Source organism: Pelmatolapia mariae, linkage group LG4, assembly GCF_036321145.2.
Source record: "Pelmatolapia mariae isolate MD_Pm_ZW linkage group LG4, Pm_UMD_F_2, whole genome shotgun sequence".
In the NCBI taxonomy this organism is placed as follows: Eukaryota; Metazoa; Chordata; class Actinopteri; order Cichliformes; family Cichlidae; genus Pelmatolapia; species Pelmatolapia mariae.
This window is the reverse complement of record NC_086230.1, coordinates 23,934,079-23,950,996: the sequence shown is the minus strand read 5'-3', so window position 1 is coordinate 23,950,996 and position 16,918 is coordinate 23,934,079. Positions and strand designations below refer to the sequence as shown.

The window sequence follows — 16,918 nt, the reverse complement described above, 5'->3', positions numbered from 1 at the left end:
AGCTCTTCCTTTTGCTTTACTTCAGGTTTCACTACAATTGTCATAGTGGTTTGTATGTTCTTGCTCATATGTAGTACAGTACCCACTAACATTTTTATGGTCATATTTAAGCACTCACTGCACATCTTTGTGGATAGAGATCTAAGACATGAAATGAAGTATATGTGTGTGTGTTTGTGTGTGTGTGTGTGTGTGTGTGTGTGTGTGTGTGTGTGTGTGTGTGTGTGTGTGTGTGTGTGTGTGTTTAACACACTCATTAAATAGCCTATCAGAAAACAAAAAACATATATTTTAGAAATCTGTCAAAAACGTATATATTTACCTTTCTATTTATTTATTTGGCAAATAACACATTGGACTTCTCTGAGAAGTCAGAAATTAATCAAGTGTAACATTCAGTCACTAAGACAAATTTTCTTCTCAGGAATGCAAATAAAAAATGGCATCTTAATCAAAAAATCATAATGTGCTTCACATTTTTTTCTGCTTTTTTGTAAAACAGTAAATTTGAAAATTCATGGATAACAGCAATAATTATATTTTAGCATTAAAAATATCACTTTGATTAAAGACCTGGTGTGTAATAGTGGAATACCTATTACAGAAGCAAAAATGGATTTGGTAATTACAAATACTGTTTGTAATTAATTTAAACAAATTAATTTAAGGCAGCTATAGCATATATATATTTATATATATATACATATATATAGCTATCTATCTATATATTCAGTCAAGTACATTTGTTGTCTGAACTTAATTCAAAATTAGTCTCCTGTGTTACCTCAGCTACTATCCTGGCAGCTTCAGCATAGTTTAATATAATTATTTTTTTTAAGGTGCCTCTGAACATAATTCAGACAGTGACTGATTACATGTGCAACCACACTGTAATTGGAAAAACAGAATTTCTTAGAGACAGGCATGTTGTATCCTGTCAGGTTCACATTGCTCCTGCTTGCAACACCTGGTACTTTGTAGTGATTTATTATTTGTAATTAATTCTACACGGTAACTTCGGTGTTATGAATCTCGATCAGTCTTGTGTATTTCACATCCCCAAGTTCACATGGGAAGGATTCTCAGTAGAAGAGTACAGTTACTAACTTTGGTCAATTCTCCTTTGACACAAATATTAGTTGCAGGATCACAGAGGCGGTTAACTATTGTTGGACTTAAATGACATAAATAATAAACTATAGAGACAAGTTCAGTTTTTAAATTTCTAATAGCTTGGATTTTTATAGACCAAGGCCATCCAAACAGCCTAGTTGTGTGTTCACTGAGACAAGTAAACGCTCCCATTTTGTCTGAAAATGACCTTTGAGTATGCTTTAGCGTGGCTTTTCTCTTTCATAAAGCTGAAATCCACAGCCTTTACTGACACTAATTGCTAATCTAGTGGCTTGTGAATATTGCATATCATCTGGATTTTGCAATAAAGAGCTGCTCTAAAGCCTTTTTTCTCCTTATTCTCTCTCAGTGCCCCTTGTGTGTGTGTTTTCAAGCTTTTGTTGCTTTCTCATCTTATTTGCAACAGTCAGTTCTTCTCACTTCTCTCCTCTCCTCTCATTTTCATCCAGTCTCTCAGCTTTTTCCCTCCCCTAAAACCTAAGCTATTATACCCCCTTTCTGCGCTGCGATATACTTCCCTGCACACTCCCTCCTGTCTCTTTCCTGGCCGCCCGTTCTGTTCGCCCATCACCGTTTCTGCTCTCCTCCTTTTTAAACTCTCAGCTCTCCCCATCACTCGACCCCACTTTCTATCTAGCCTCCATCATTGAGATTAACCCCGCTGCCTCCTGCAAGCCACATTTTCCTCCTTTCCTTACCCTCTGCCTCCCGTCCGTTAGCAGCGCACATCTCTTGTCGTTGTTATTCGTTTCTCTTCGCCTCTTTCTGCCTTCTGTCATATCTCGTTTGCTACCTCCCTTGCTCTCTCCCTGGTGCTGAGAGTTACTGTGCTCTTCAAAGCCCTTGGCTGAGAGCAGTAGATCACAGAGAGGCCTGTGTGAGTGAAAGGTTAATGGATGGCCTTTGAACATATATTGGGCATTGGGGGGTGGGTGGGAGAAGGAGGGACCGACCGGGCAGTGTGGCGGCGTGTTCTTTCAAACCTTGCTTTGAAGATGACGCACGCCGCTCTCATGTGCTTGTGACTGTATACAGGGGTTGTGCCTTTTTGTTTATTCATTCGTGTTAGTGTATGTGTGTTTGCGCCCATTTTGTTTGTGTGTTTGTGTTTGCTTGTAGTCGTGTGTATGCAAGGGCATGTTAGTTTGTGTACATTGATTTGTGTACTGCAAACAAGCTTCTACATCAAGGATTGAGTACTGTGTTCCTGTTTGTGCAGTCGTGTGATAGCTGCCTCTGTTCTCTCCGGGCCGTGGTGTGTAACTTTGAGGCTTTGTAGCCGTACAGGACTGCATGTGTGTGTATGTGAGAGAGCTGGTTTGTGAACATGTACAAAGGTGTGTATGTATCAAGCATGTTATGTGATTAAGAATGCGGGCATTTGCTTATCTCGTGTTCTGTGGACTGCAGAGTGATAGTTAATAGCAGCAGCTTACGGCTGGAAACCAAGGGCAGAAAGAGTAGAGAAGCGAAGAAAGAGAGAGCTAGATGACAGCAGAGAGGCTGGCAATACAATGAAAGGGAGTAAAGGAGGAGAATGGAATTGGAACGAGAAACTAGAGGTGAAGGGCTGGGAAGGAAGGTGAAGCTAAGAGGTGGGGAGAATGAGGGGAGTGTGCCGGGGACAAGTGAGTAAAGGTAAATGAGATAGTTTCCAGGTGGATGAAATTAGATGAGGGATTGAGGGATGGTGCGAGGTGAAAAAGAAAAACACAGAGTGAGGAGGAAACTCACAGTGTTACTCATTACAGTGCAAGTGAATACAATGGCCTGTAAGTGTAGGAGGAATATTTTAATTCATGCTGTAGCTATGAAAACATGAAAGTAGAGGAGCACACAAAATCCTCCATGCTGTAGTTAACCACATAAGTATACTCGCAAACAGATCGATCACCTCATAAACATGCAAAGTGAAAATACACTCAGGCCCACACACACTGTCCAAGCGTCCAGACCTTTGGCTTAGTGTATAAGGAGGTTAATTAAGTGTCTAATGCAGCAGCGAGGCCGGGCTTTGACACTCATCTTTCCTAACAGGTCTCCGGTTGCGACTTACGACTTTTTCAAATCCACACACACACACAGACTCATACTTGCACACACTTTTTTTCTGACAGCACTCCGCACAAGCTACTCACTCCGTCTTCCCCTCTCTCCTCCACACTTTGACTTTCTTTTTTCTCATCACTTGCTTCTGCTTTTCATTTCCTCGCCAACTTCCCCGCTTTCCTCTCTCTGCTTCTCTGTCTCTACTCCATTCCTCCCTCATCCCTGTGGCTGTTTCCCTGCAGCACCTGCAGTTTTACTCCAGCACAGTGTTTATATGAATCTAGGTCTGACTCACTGTCTGCTGGCCTGCCTCCTCTGATATGTGCTGGAAACAGAGAACAGAATAGAGTTGTGCTGGGCCTGTAGCACTGCTCCCTTCCCCGGGGAGATGGAGGATATTTTACACCCGGTGAATCTCCTACTTTTTAGGCAGGCTGATTTTTATTTTGGGCTATGCCGATTCCCCGTGTTGAGGCACTTTTATTGCATAATTAGGCACCAGGGCTAGCAATGAAGTGGTTTGACAGTATGAGCACGTCCCGTCTCGCCTCCCTCCTCAAGTTTGTGTGTATGTTGTTCAGTGTCTCAGCGTTTTTTTTAACCACCCGTCTTAATATCTATGCAATGCCTGCTAGTTCCCCCCACAGCAAAGTTTGTCAACGCACAGAGCGAGAGAGAGTTCTTGAGGTTGAGGATGGATGATGGGTAGAGCTTGTGTGCATTTGCCTGCGAGAGTTTGTGTGTATGTGCTTGTCCGTAATTGCAAATGCCTGAGTGTGTGTTGTGTGAGAGTGTAAGTATCCCGTTTCCAACAGGGGCACATTTAATTCTCTTATGAATGATGTAATGTTATGGGCTATGTTGTAATTCAGTTCTGTTAGAGGACGGGGCTGCTGAGGAGAGAAGCTGTCTTATTGAGCAGATCCAAACAATAGGAGGTCTCCTCTCCCACGAATCTGTCTGCCTCATTTCTTTTATGTCACTGACCTTGTGCCTCCACAAAGAATAGTCGTTATGCTCATCTGCTGCCAGCACTTTGTTTGAAGGTTTCTATCTTTTTCCATTGTTACCCTGTCTCATTTGCTGTGCCATTCCATTTCTTCCTCCTGTGTGCTAGTGCGACTCAGCTCCATCACAGTGGATGTGTGTCATTTTGGCACTGCTTTGTGTTCTGACCTTATAGCAAGACTGGTGACTCCCTATACAGTCACTCCTCATCTCATCTCTTCTGTCTCCTTTGCCTGCAGCAGACAGGCGGAGGAGTCAGAGATGAGATAGCATCCTAGCTTTGAGGCCAGCATTTCTCCCTCCCATCCAAATTCACACACACACATGCACACGCACTGTCCCACAAGCTCAGGCTGCCCCCACCCCTCGCACCCTCATGTTAGGCCTTTAGGTTTGTCTCAGCATGTCACTTTGTCACAACTCCTCAGCTTGAAGGCTGCCTGAATGTGACAGTTCTGGCCACATCGCCTCAGCCTGTCTGTGGTGACAGGCCATGCTCCAGTGAGTCATTACGCTAACTCGCAGTGCTAAGTGAGTCGCTAAGATGCAGCACTAAGCTGATAAGGAGCTCTAGAAATTGGTTGGGATGATTCTCAGCTGGAGAGGGATCCCCATCACTGAGACCTCTCAGTTCTGTCCAATGACTGTAAAATTACTTGTTCTTCCTCGCCAGCTTTACTAAAGAACTAACCTAAAACTTATGAGGGAGTTAGCTCTTCGCGTTAGCTCTGATGCTGAGGGTATATGTAGATGTAAGAGGTGTTTTAATAATACCACTGGTATATGTGGGCAAAAATAGGAAAATGACCTATTAGCTTCAAGGGCTTAACATAAATTTAATTTTAAGCACTGTGATATAACAAGAAACCTCTCCACTACTGGACAAAATGTTTCCAGTTCTATGCTTCAGTGCTAGGCTAATGAGTAGTATTGGGAGACAGCGAGGCTAAAGGGACTGATCATATCATCACAAAAAAACACTCTTCCAAAAGCACACACCACGAGCCACAGAGCTCCACAAGTATAATCTCCTGTTGTGACTCAGTCGCATACTTGCTGGATACCTCCAAGGCCAAACTTTCACAGAGAAAGACACTATAGTTTCTGTGAGAGCCTCAGTGATAACACAGCCCAAGGTCAAACTGTCTGAGGTGGTGAAATCAAGATGCTTTTATGTTTGAAAGCACAACGCCGCTGATGGAGACAAATCTTTGTCTGTTCATACAGAAAATGTAAAATCGTTTTGAATGCCACCTGTTTTAGTCAGTACTGACATAACAGACCAAACATTTTCTCTTAACTTTTCTCAAGTGTTGGGCATGGCTCTGGTTGCAGGTAAGATTTTCTTATCGCTCCTCATCAGTTATATCGGATTTGCGCGCAAAGTTGTTATGTGCACTGCAGCTACAGACAGAAGATTAAGAATAGATTTAAAGACTAACAGCAGTAGAGAGCATATGAGCATGCAAAGTCTAGATTGACTTGTGCAAAATTATGTTCTTGTCTGATGGTTCAAGCATCTATCCACCCTCAGGCTTTAATTACTGTGTGAGGATAATGAGTCAAATCCAATCAGTTCTCTCTGTTGCTCTTAATTTGTATGGAGCTTCTATTTGAAGCCAACCGCTTCAGCCCTTCACACCAGCTGCCCTGGAGTGACACCAGGGCTCTGGCTGTGTGGCTGTGTGTGCGTGACCTCTGTCACTTCCACTCTGCCACATCCCTGAAAATCAGCTTGTATAATTACTGAATTGGCCCATTATTGGTATGTGTAACAATTGGTAGCATTTCTTGAGCACGGTGGCTGTTAATGCAGTTTTATACACCACAGGAGATAAATCATAGTCTCACTGCGAGGGATTACATCCACCTATACATATGGCTGCTGCAGAGAAAGTCACTTCATTCAGCTATTATGAGTCTGACAGACAAGACTAAATGCCCATGTGTGTTATTGTGTGTGTCTCTGTGTGCTGGCTAAAGAGACCCTGAAACCTTAATGGATTCCTGCAGAGTGAAGGACAATCATAGCCCATGGCCAGTCCAAGCTTATCCTCTGCTCATCTCATCTCAGCTCAGCTCAGAGCCAGCCACAGCTCCAGCTAGGCCTCAGGCCATCTGGCTGGCACGCTACCACATACACACACCCTCTCACACACACATAGACACTGAATCCATCCCTCAAGTTAAGGTCTGTGCTTGTTGTGAATACACCATTCAGAAATTTCTGCATGGATCCAAGATGAATCCTTCTGTATATCTAAGCTTTAAAACCCACCTTAGAACTGCAACTTGTCAAAAAGTGGTTGCGTTGTTCTGAATTATGTAGGTGTGAAATATGATATATTAATGACACAAGCAGAGATTTGCAGGGGTGCTAGAAATAGGATAGTTATCTAGCTGCCACACTGAAATTTACTGGCTCATAATGGCTGTGCTCAATTAAGGCTAAATATATGCTGTAACAGCTGGGCCAGAGAAAGATATACCTGGGAAAAAAAGACAACGGATTTAGGTCCATACAACAGTCTCTGCATAAATTTGGTAATGTTTCATAACCAAGTACATATCATTGTGATTCAGTAGACTTTTGCCTAGTCATTGACTATATAAAGTGTAACTGTAAGATCTAAGTGAGATATCCCACATAATATTTCACAATTATATAAAGCTTATCAGCATGCATACAAGGAATGAAAGGTACATTGTTGAGCTTTGTGCAAAAAGTTCTGTGCAAATGTCTTGAGCCATTATTATTCACCTTTTTGCTGCAATACAGCCTGAACTGTCTTAGGCAAGCTTTCTTGCATCTTCTTTAAGTAGTGTTCAGTAAAATAGTTCTCGAGGCTACTTAAAAGAAATTCTAAGGTCTTTGTTTTTTGGATGTTGGCTGCCTTTTGTTCTGTTTTCTGTCATGATGATGCCATCCTGCTTCAATAATGTGGTGGTCTGGGCTCTGGGGAGGTCAGTCCATAATTGATAGTGTTCTGTTGTTCGTTTGTATGTGTGTGTTTTCTAACCAGATGTGCTTTACTGTACTGGCAGTATGTTTGAGATCATTGTCATGAAGCCATTGCCAATCAGTTGCTTTCCAGATGGTGTTGCATGGTGATTCAAAATCTGATGGTACTTTTCATAATTTCGTCAATTTTGACAAGATCCCCACACCCCAACTCCATTTCAGGCAGTGGTGTCTACATTACTGCCTGAAATAGAGCTCAAAAGCCTCCATTAGCCTTCATTGTGTTTTACAGAAGGTTGTGGACACTCACTGTTGCACCTCTCTCCTGACCTTCCCTGTACATACTGATCATTCCACTGATTTTCAGTCCAGTTCTTGTGTTATTTGGCGTACCTCGCCTCTTTTCCCTGTTTTTTTTTCCTTACCAACAACTTTTTGACAGGTGTCTATTGAGACCTTTCCTGATAAAGGCTTAGTGAACTGTGGATAGAGCCCAGTTAGTTAGTTCTGCCAATTCATTTTTTCCAGTGTGGTCAAATCTTTTTAAATCAGGAGATAAGCCACGTTGTCTGTTTTGTGTGGACTCAACACGTTCATTCTTTAGTTAGTTGTCTTTTATATGCCTATAAATTATTCATAGTGCAGTGTTAAGTGCCTTTACAAACAAACAAAACTAAATTCTTTGAAAAGGGTCAAGGACTAGACTGAAATTGAGAAAATAGAGTCAGTGTCCAAATTAAAAGTTTGAAATACCATCAGAAAGCCTGGTGCTCAAGACCACTTTTACCAAAATTAGAAAACGTCTGGCTTCTTAGAGGCAAAATATAAAGAAATGACAAGTGGCTCAAGATGTTTACACAGTACTGTAAATATATGCACTTCTTTTGAAACTCTGCTGAAGAAATAGCTTAAAGGAGATCTTCGCAGCTCAGTGGCAGTATATGGAACTGAAAAGCCAGAAATGCTGTATTTACCATTTAAATTTGCTTGGTATGTAAAGTGTGGTTAATGTGTGAGCTGCTGCCTCTGGTAGGGACTAATATTCTTTGCGCCAACCTACAGTGTAAGCTGACAAAATGTGATCACTCCTGGTGGCCCGCTTCACTTTTACTTCCCTCTTGGCTCATTGTAAGGTTATAATCACTGGCCAGCTGTACACTGCTGTGTATTCACACCACAGGGTAGTTAAGACGACAAGGCCACACACTGACACTACGCATTGTATCCCCACTGTGACACAAGAACTCTGTGTGTATGCATGGATGTGTGCAAGTGTATGTGTGCTTGAATGTGATCTTGCATACTCGTCTGCACAGTGCGTCTGCGTATGTGCTAATTTGCTTCTGTGGGTCTTGTGCGTTTGAGTGTGGACTTGTTTGTCTGGCCTCGCCTGCTGTTTGCATCTCCATGTGCTTTAATTAGTATGCGCTTTTGCATTTAGGCCTTTGTGATTTGGCACTGGCACTGCATTCTGGCGAGGCATAAAAGATTTGAAGTCTGTCTGTGCTAGTCATTCAGCCTTAATGGCGTTAGTTACACAACTGAACTGAAGTCCCTGCTGCATAAATGGGTGGCATTTAGAAATATGAGCAAGTCTGATGGCAGTGAATCATGTAGCACAGTGCTGCAGAGCATGTCTGGGATGACTGACATTGACATTGACCCAGATGGGCACTCCTTCTGAATGGACAGTGGCTGAAACTTAAGCACTGCTAGCTCAGTGTCAGAAAAGGAAAACAGCCCTGCTCTGTGGGTTCCAGCACTAAGAGTAGTGGGGGAGAGGGGCTGACTCAGTGCCCTTGTCTGCTGCTGAGCCTGTCTGGCAAGGGGTAGCGCTGTATAGTGAAAGCCTTGGTTTATAAAGAAGTTGCACCCTGTTAAAGTACACCTACCGCCACTCTGTGTAGATTTCACAGGATTCCCACCATCTGGGTAATATGTATCATGTCCTCCTTACTGACACTGCAAAGGAGATCTCGGTCAAAGCCTTCTGGTCCTTCAGGACAGCGGACAGCTCCACACCTAGCTGTCTCTGAAGCAGCTCCAAATCTAAGGATGCCATTTTCCCAAAAGAAGTTTTAGTCAGTTCAGTACCACGGATAGCAGCTCTCACAGGGCCTGGCATGAGGCTCACCAAAGGAGCGTTGGCTGTCCTTCAGTTTCACTTCCAGATCACTCACTCTACTCCTGTCTACTTCTGTTCAGTCTCTGTGCCCCTGCCTCCACCTGCACTGTAAAGGAAGCTGGCAGCCATTTTTTTTTTTTAGGCTGAATGGAGAAGCAGTTGGAAAGGTATGCAGTTATGGAGAGAGCTGGAGAGGCAATGAGTGTCTCTCTCAGCACCTCTTTGCAGGCCTCTTTCATGCCTCTCAGCCTGGCTCAGTGATTAACCCTGAGTACCCCGCTTTCCCTGCTGACCCTTCTCCACACAGAGCCGCAGCAGTACATTGACATGCCTCTCAGACAGCTGATTACTAGCAGTGGGTGTGCAAATGGTGTACACACCAGAGTTGAAAATGCATACAGATGCTCTCTGTCTCTTTTTTTTTTTTACTTCTTTCACCTCTATTTCCTCTCTTGCTCAGACCTAATCCAACATTTCTGATAGGTAGAATACACTAAAAGATGCGAGAAAGTACATTGGGATGAGTATGATAAGCTGCTGTCTGGCAGTGTGTAGGAGTTTGTTAACATTTGAAACTCTCACAGTTTGTTTCACAAGTGGTGCAGTATCTCATTGCAAAAGCTGGTATGTCTGCAAATCCTTCATGCCAATATGTGGAAAGTGGTGGGCCAGGCTGTGCATCAGTAGCACTGCAAAATTACCATTCAATGAAGGCAAGTCAATAATGGCTCGTTTGTGTTTTACATGAGGACAGCAGGAACCACTTTCATACCACCTGCTCCTGTCAAACATGTATATATGATTTACAATTACACGGAACAATGAGGTGCCTCCTAAAAGTGTATATTAAGGTTCATTGAGTTATCAATAACTTTGCTTCTCTCTCTTTCCTCTCCAGCTCTGAGCCGGTCAATGATGCCCTTCGGTTTGATGCGCCGGGAGCTGGCGTGTGAAGGCTACCCGATCGAGCTGCGTTGCCCTGGAAGTGATGTCATCATGATTGAGACGGCTAACTATGGCCGCACCGATGACAAAATCTGTGACGCAGACCCCTTTCAGATGGAGAATGTGCAGTGCTACCTGCCCGACGCCTTCAAGATAATGTCACAGAGGTGACTATTGATCTGTTTAGATCTCGTGTGTGTGTGTTTGTGCAGAGTAAGAGCCTGGTATTGGCAGAGGAAACAAGATTTTATTTCACAACACAGTTCCTCTAGATTTTTCCTTGCTTTTCCTCTTCAGATGCACAATTTGGGCACCTCGTGGCAAATTGTAGATCTGTTTTTGTAATAAAATTAAGTAAAACCAATGTCAAACTGAGGCTTTCCTTAAATGTAATTTAATGTTTCATTTTTATTTAATTAAGAATATAAAATGACAATAATTGTAGCAGGTGGCACAATTTGGGAGGAAATTGTTATCAACTAACTATTCTTAGTGACAGCTCTTGCTAACATTATAATGAAGTTTGAGACTATACTGGTGGAATTGTTAGTAAAGTATTAGTATCTTCCAACTTTAAGTACATGAAAGAAGGGGGGAAAAGCATTAATATTTGAAAGAAGTTTAGTTGTTTAATGTGTGTTTGCTCCAGGATTTTATTTACTTCTCTTCACTTAAAAATAACTAACAGGCAATTTGCCGGGGGGCACTTGAACTTGTGCATTCAACCGTTTCTTTTGGGAAACACTGAAGTCAGCATACTTGACTAACGCTGCTGCGTCTTGGCAAAACTTTTATTTGTATGGAATTGTGTGTGTGTGCGCGCGAGTGTGTGAGTGCGCTTAGTTTCATGTATGCATGAGAATCTATATGTTTATTGCTGGAGTATTTGTAGCGCTTCCTACAGCTGCTCTCTGTGTTTGTGCTCAGCATCTGCTTCCTTTTAGCTCAGATCAATGGAAGCTCTCTTCCAGCTATCCATCACGCTTGTAATGGAGGCACGGGGTGCTAGCTTGAGCAAGGGAGGGAGGGAAGTAGTAGGGGGTGGAGGAGAAAATTGAGGGGGTAAAGGAAGAAGAAAGACTTGTAGAAATGATAGGATGATAGAGAGAGTGCAGCAGAGATTTGAGATATGAATGGAGAGAAAGACTGCGCAGTGGGGAAATGCTCAAAGCTGGATAGAGAAGGATTATGTGGTGAGAATAACTAAGTGCACGTGCGTGTGGATGTGTATCGTTTCTCCTGTGTGGATGTGTTTCTCGGTGTGTGCAACCGTGAGAAGGCATGCAGCGATGCGGTTTAGATGTAGGTATTATGTGCATATGAATGTTTTCCCTGTGCGTGTGGTGTAGAGTATCTGCCTTAGCCCCCCTCGTCCTTCCCTGTTCTCTCACCTCTAATTGCTCCCACTCACAATCCCCCAGGAGAGGAGGTTCTTACGTCACTCGCCCTCTCTCTGCCTCTTCCCTCCCTCCATGCTTCTCTGTATCCTTCATCCCACTTCTTCCCCCCAACATTCTCCCTCCCCCTCTGTTTCCACCTCCCTTCGGGTGCAGCTGTCACATGATCTAGTCTAGTGTGAAATTACTCCCTTCCCTACCGTTCCCTCTGTCTTTCAGAGCCTGAAGATATTTTTTTTTTTTTTTTGGAATACAACCCCTCCTCCCTATCTTTCTTACAATGGCACTCATCATTATTTTTATTACTTGCTTCCTCCCTTCTCTCTCTTTTCTCGCTTCCTACCCTGCTGTCTCATCTCACAGGTGTAATAATCGTACTCAGTGTGTGGTGGTTGCGGGGTCAGACGTGTTCCCAGACCCCTGCCCAGGGACCTACAAGTACTTGGAGATCCAGTATGAGTGTGTCCCCTACAGTGAGTACTGAGACCCTGTCACACCTTTCCACCTCCCCGCCCTCCCTCACCCCATTCACCGCCCCTCCCATCCTTCCCTATACCCTCACCTGAGCCTCTCTAGTCCTCTTCAACCCCCCCCCACCCCCCACCCCACCCCGAACCCTAAAAAAAGATGACATTCTTATACTCACTCGTGCTCACTCGCTCTCTCTGGATTTTCTCAACACAGTCAAAGCAAAACAAGACAGACAGCCATCCTCACCTGCTCTCTCTGTCTCTCTCTTCTTTCTCATACACTGCGCAGGCACATACACGCACACACTCACAGAGCACTAAACCTTTCTTCTTCATCGACAGATTGACGCACCAGTAGCTGAGAGGGATTTTCACATGGGGGAAGGTGCTCCACAAACACAGGGTCCGATAAGCACTTTACGCACACCCACAGCAAACATGGGGTCAGCCCTTATTGGCAATCACAGCAGTGTAACGCACACCGCCCCACACTCATGCACTGATTAACCCAGGGGCAGGCGACTGCCTTTATCTGGTGCCAAACACCTTTGCTGTCCCTCTGATTTCCAATAAAAATTAAAATTGGGCACAGTGAGACTTTAAGGCAGGGGGTGTTGTGTGTATAACACACCTCACAATAGGAATGTTAACACAAACAGCAAAGGGCTTATTTTAGACCACATGACCTAGAGCGCCACACAATTTAATGTCCCCATGGTAACGGCTGGCTTCCTCACTGCTTTGCTCAAAACTATGTGGCAGGTGTGACTCTACACATGCCCACACACACGCACACAAACACACAAGTCTACCTTACACTTGCAAAAAGGGAGGGGGGGGCACCGTTGCTTTTTTCTCTCTTCTCTTGAATCTTCCATTCTGAGCAAGCATGTACACACAAACAAGAGCACACTCACACCGCCAAAGGAGCAGACACAGCAAGGATTATACGGTGATGTGTTGATCCTCACTCATGTGAAAATCTCCGCTCAGTCTCCCCTCCTCCCTCTCATGTATTATTACTCTCAGCATTGATCCCCTCACTGTGCAGGTGCACCTGGCTGGAGGGGAGGAGCAGTGGCGCTCCCCTCCACTGGGCAGAAGCAGAATTTGGGGTTTAGGAAAGGGTGGTGGGGAAGTATGAGAGTGTTGTGTCAGAGGGGTGGAGGACAAGAGGACATTACTGGGGTGGGGGAGCTATTTATTTCTCATGATAGGGTGTGGGATAACTGTCTCTACTTTTTCCTCAGGTGCAGTTGAAGTGAGCCACAGGATCAAGACTACACCAAGCTGCTAACTTCCTTTTCTTTTCCTCTTCCTCACCCTCCTCTTCATCACTTCTCTCTGAGGACTCCAACTCACACTCACTTTATTATTTCTCACAGTCAGCATCACCTCTTTTTTTAGCCCTTCTTCTCTCTCTTTGACTTTCAATCTTCACTCCATGGTCTTAAATCTTTATTCTTTGCCCTGCTACGCTTATTCTTCCTTTATTTTTACTCTCTGACCACCAGTTTGCCACACTAGCTTATCATTTCACTCTATCATTTTTCTTTTGCTGTCCCTGTTATTTATTTATTTATATTTTTACAGGTACAAATATGCAAATCATCCAGGGTTTTCCAGGTGCCACTTTTCAGTCCTCACCCTTCCTCTGCTCAGTGCTATGTGCACTTAGTTTATGAGAGACTGTGTTGACTCAGGTTGCGGCTAGAGTCATATATGAGAAGTTTGGTTTCTTACATTGGATGATATTTTCTGGTGTGGCTTTTATTCGTAGCCTTCCTAGTGGTAATAAGTGTTCTTCTCGAAGTGTCCTCTACATTTGGTTTCCCTCTCTTCCAGTTGATATTTGTGGTGGCTATATTTTTTCCCTCCACAGCGATATGACTTTGCTTGTTAGTCCTTTAATAGTCCTGTGCTGTGGCTCGGTTTCCTGCATTGTCCACAGAGGGTCAAGGTAGCATTACTTAGTTGTGCCTGCTTTCCTCTCCTCATGCATTCTAACCTTGTCTTTTTTCCCCTGACTGCACAAGGGAGCTTGTTCTCTCACTGCAAGGCAATCAAAGGGATGATTAAATAGCTGCTGACTTGCATTTTTCCTCCTTGTGTTTGGGGGAAAAAAAAACTTTGTTGATTGTGTCTGAAGTATGGCACGACTTAGAAAATTGGAAGCTGATCCTCCTATGATATAAAGTCTCGCTTGTCTGAGGTGACAAAGAAGAGCCAATTACCCCTGTCCTCTGCCACTCTCCTCCACTGGAGAAGCAGAAACACTTAACTTGCGCACCCTCACAAAAATAGAAACACGCGTGCGTACACAGGCGATGCACACTACTCAAACTCTGCAGGCTGCTCTACGTATGTGTGCTCATCTGACAAACTAAATACGACCTGACACATTCAGACTCAGAGCTGGAACTGTTCATCCCAAAACCTAGTCACCGTCGCACCACACGCCACTCAACTCGGCCACTTTTAATTACCAGGAGAGGGGGCGCGTCGCTCTCTTCAGTTCTGCCTCAGCAGAGATTTGTCAAGATTAATTGAATTTGCTGCAGCTAATCGCTCTGGTAATGCCCCATCATTTACGTCTGGTTGGGATTGCTGGGCACTCTGGTATCATCTAAGCCTGACACATGTTTTTCATTGGTTGTCTTGACAAAAAGGTGAACAATTGAGAGATGATATGTAAGGGCTGTGTGGCATGGCAGCTGAGATGGTGTGCAGCCATGTTGATGGCTACGAGCGATGTTTGCTTTTGACAGGGTCCTCTGTGTGAGAGCTGTGTTTCCAGTCACCTGAAACGGCACGGTGACAGCCAGTGCTGAGCTGACATACACACACACCTCAGCTGGCAGAGCTCAGACAAGGGTCTTGCACAAGTATGTGTGTGTGTGTTTGTTGCTGTGCGTGGGATTGCCTTGGCAAAATACAACAACCGCCAACTAGTCAAGTCATATCTCATCGAGCCAAAAAGCCCTGCAAGGCCGCCCAGCCGTTGCCACGTAGCATTGTTTTTGCCATCCGGAACACAAGACGACAAAATGGCTCAAATGAACTCTCATTTCACACTGTCACAGCCTGCCGTAGCCTGCTAGATCCCATTAAGACATCACAGATCCATGGATACAACTGCAGGATGTGTTTACTGCAGTGAAACCCCTACACTGCGGTTTTAACATAGATGTACGCAGAGTTAAAATAAATCTATCCCACGAGGGAGCCCTTACCTGTTCCCCCTCTTTCTCCAGAACACTGTGCTACATCATTATTGATTCCTAATGCTCCCTATTGGGATTATCCATGCTAGCCATGCCAGAGCTAGCAGACCTTCTCTTGTGGCCCTTTGTTTCTTCAGCTTTTATATATCTGGTTAATATGCACAGTGCAGGTGGCTGTACAGGCTTTACAGCTGAGAGTTTCTTAGCTTAATTTTATATCCTCCAGTTTTTCCATTCATATTTTGGTACTCTGCCGCTGTTTCACTTTATAAAATTGATTCTTCCCCACAAATGTATTCAGCACTGCCTATTCATTACAAGACATCACTTTTTGGACACAAAGCCACTGGAAATGATAGTTGACTTGTCGGAAGGAGTTTGTCAGTCGCAGGAATAATGGCATTGTAATATGACAAGTTTTCAGGGGAGGAGAGGAAACACTTTGATGTAGCTGAAAATGAAATTCTATTAATATGTATAGGGACACCATTAGATGAGCGGCTCATACATGTCTGGTGAATGAGAAGCAGGAAGCTTTGCTTGGGCCATGGAAAGAGATGGCTCTTTACCGTGAAAAATGCGAAGTTTGAGAACAGGAAGGGGCCGAGGAAGAAGAAGCAGGAGAGGACACGCTAGGAGGAGGCCAAGTGTTCCTGCAGTGCTTCAGCAATATGTGTGCGTATTTGAGAGCGTGTGTTTTAGCTGTACTCATTAGTGTGGGAGTAATTGATAGGGTTGTAGAGAGCGCTGAGCAGAGTGATTAAGGGGAGAGGACAGTGGCTTATTTCTCAGAAGATCCCTGAAAGAGAAATGTTGAATGAATCAGACAAACAACCAAGGTGGCCTTAAACTAACCTCCAACTCACTGTGAGGACAGTTTGATGAGTTTCCTTCTCTTTTCTCTGTGTTTATCTGCGTGTGTGTGTGTGTGTGTGTGTGTGCGCGCGCGTGCGTGTGTGTGTGTGTGTCCTTAGAAATCTGTAAAGATCTTGTGTGTGTCGTTTCTTTGTGTCTATTTTTCAGGACAACCAAGAATGGAAGAACGGTGTCAACAGAAGTCTTCCATCTTCTTTGTTTTTAGTCTTTTTTTTGCAGCATTGAAGAAGTTTCATTCCCCTCTCTCACACTCTCTCTCTCTCTCTCTTTCTCTCTACATGTCACTGCATCATTTCCCTCCTGTTCTGAAAAACATACACAGTGGTGCATTTATAATATTGTATTTAGCACGAAAACTTTTTAAGGACTGCAGTCTCACACTTGCATGAAGAGATGAGGTTCTGCAGTCAGTAGAAACCTGGAACGTGGAAAAACTCTGTATATTTGAGCTCTGTTGAATTCTGGTGTCCTCATCTACCCCCTGCAGCTGTTTCACAGAGAGGATGAAAGCTCTGGATGCTCTGTGGCCAGTGTCAGCCTCCCCTAACCTTGGAGCTAATGATTGCACTCACAGTTGGTGGCAGGCATGTAACGTGCCTTTTTTTTTCTTCTTTTTTTTTGGTCCCTGCCCCAGCATCACAGGACTTGCACTAGTTTCTTTGCCTTGTTTACCCCTCTAGGCTGAAAGTGGCTTCCACTCCCCAGGTCTTCATGGAGGTTGTTTGTCC

General features: G+C 44.0%; 1 protein-coding gene across 2 annotated transcripts in view; it reads left to right on the top strand.

The window, feature by feature from the left end:
* Positions 1-16,918, top strand: part of adgrl1a (adhesion G protein-coupled receptor L1a) — a 94,679-nt gene that overhangs the window by 40,022 nt on the left and 37,739 nt on the right. For both annotated transcript variants that reach the window (XM_063472035.1, XM_063472037.1), the window contains exons 3-4: positions 10,177-10,390; positions 11,984-12,093. In XM_063472035.1, the coding sequence (XP_063328105.1) occupies positions 10,177-10,390; positions 11,984-12,093 (324 nt within the window). The remainder of the gene's footprint in view (positions 1-10,176; positions 10,391-11,983; positions 12,094-16,918) is intronic.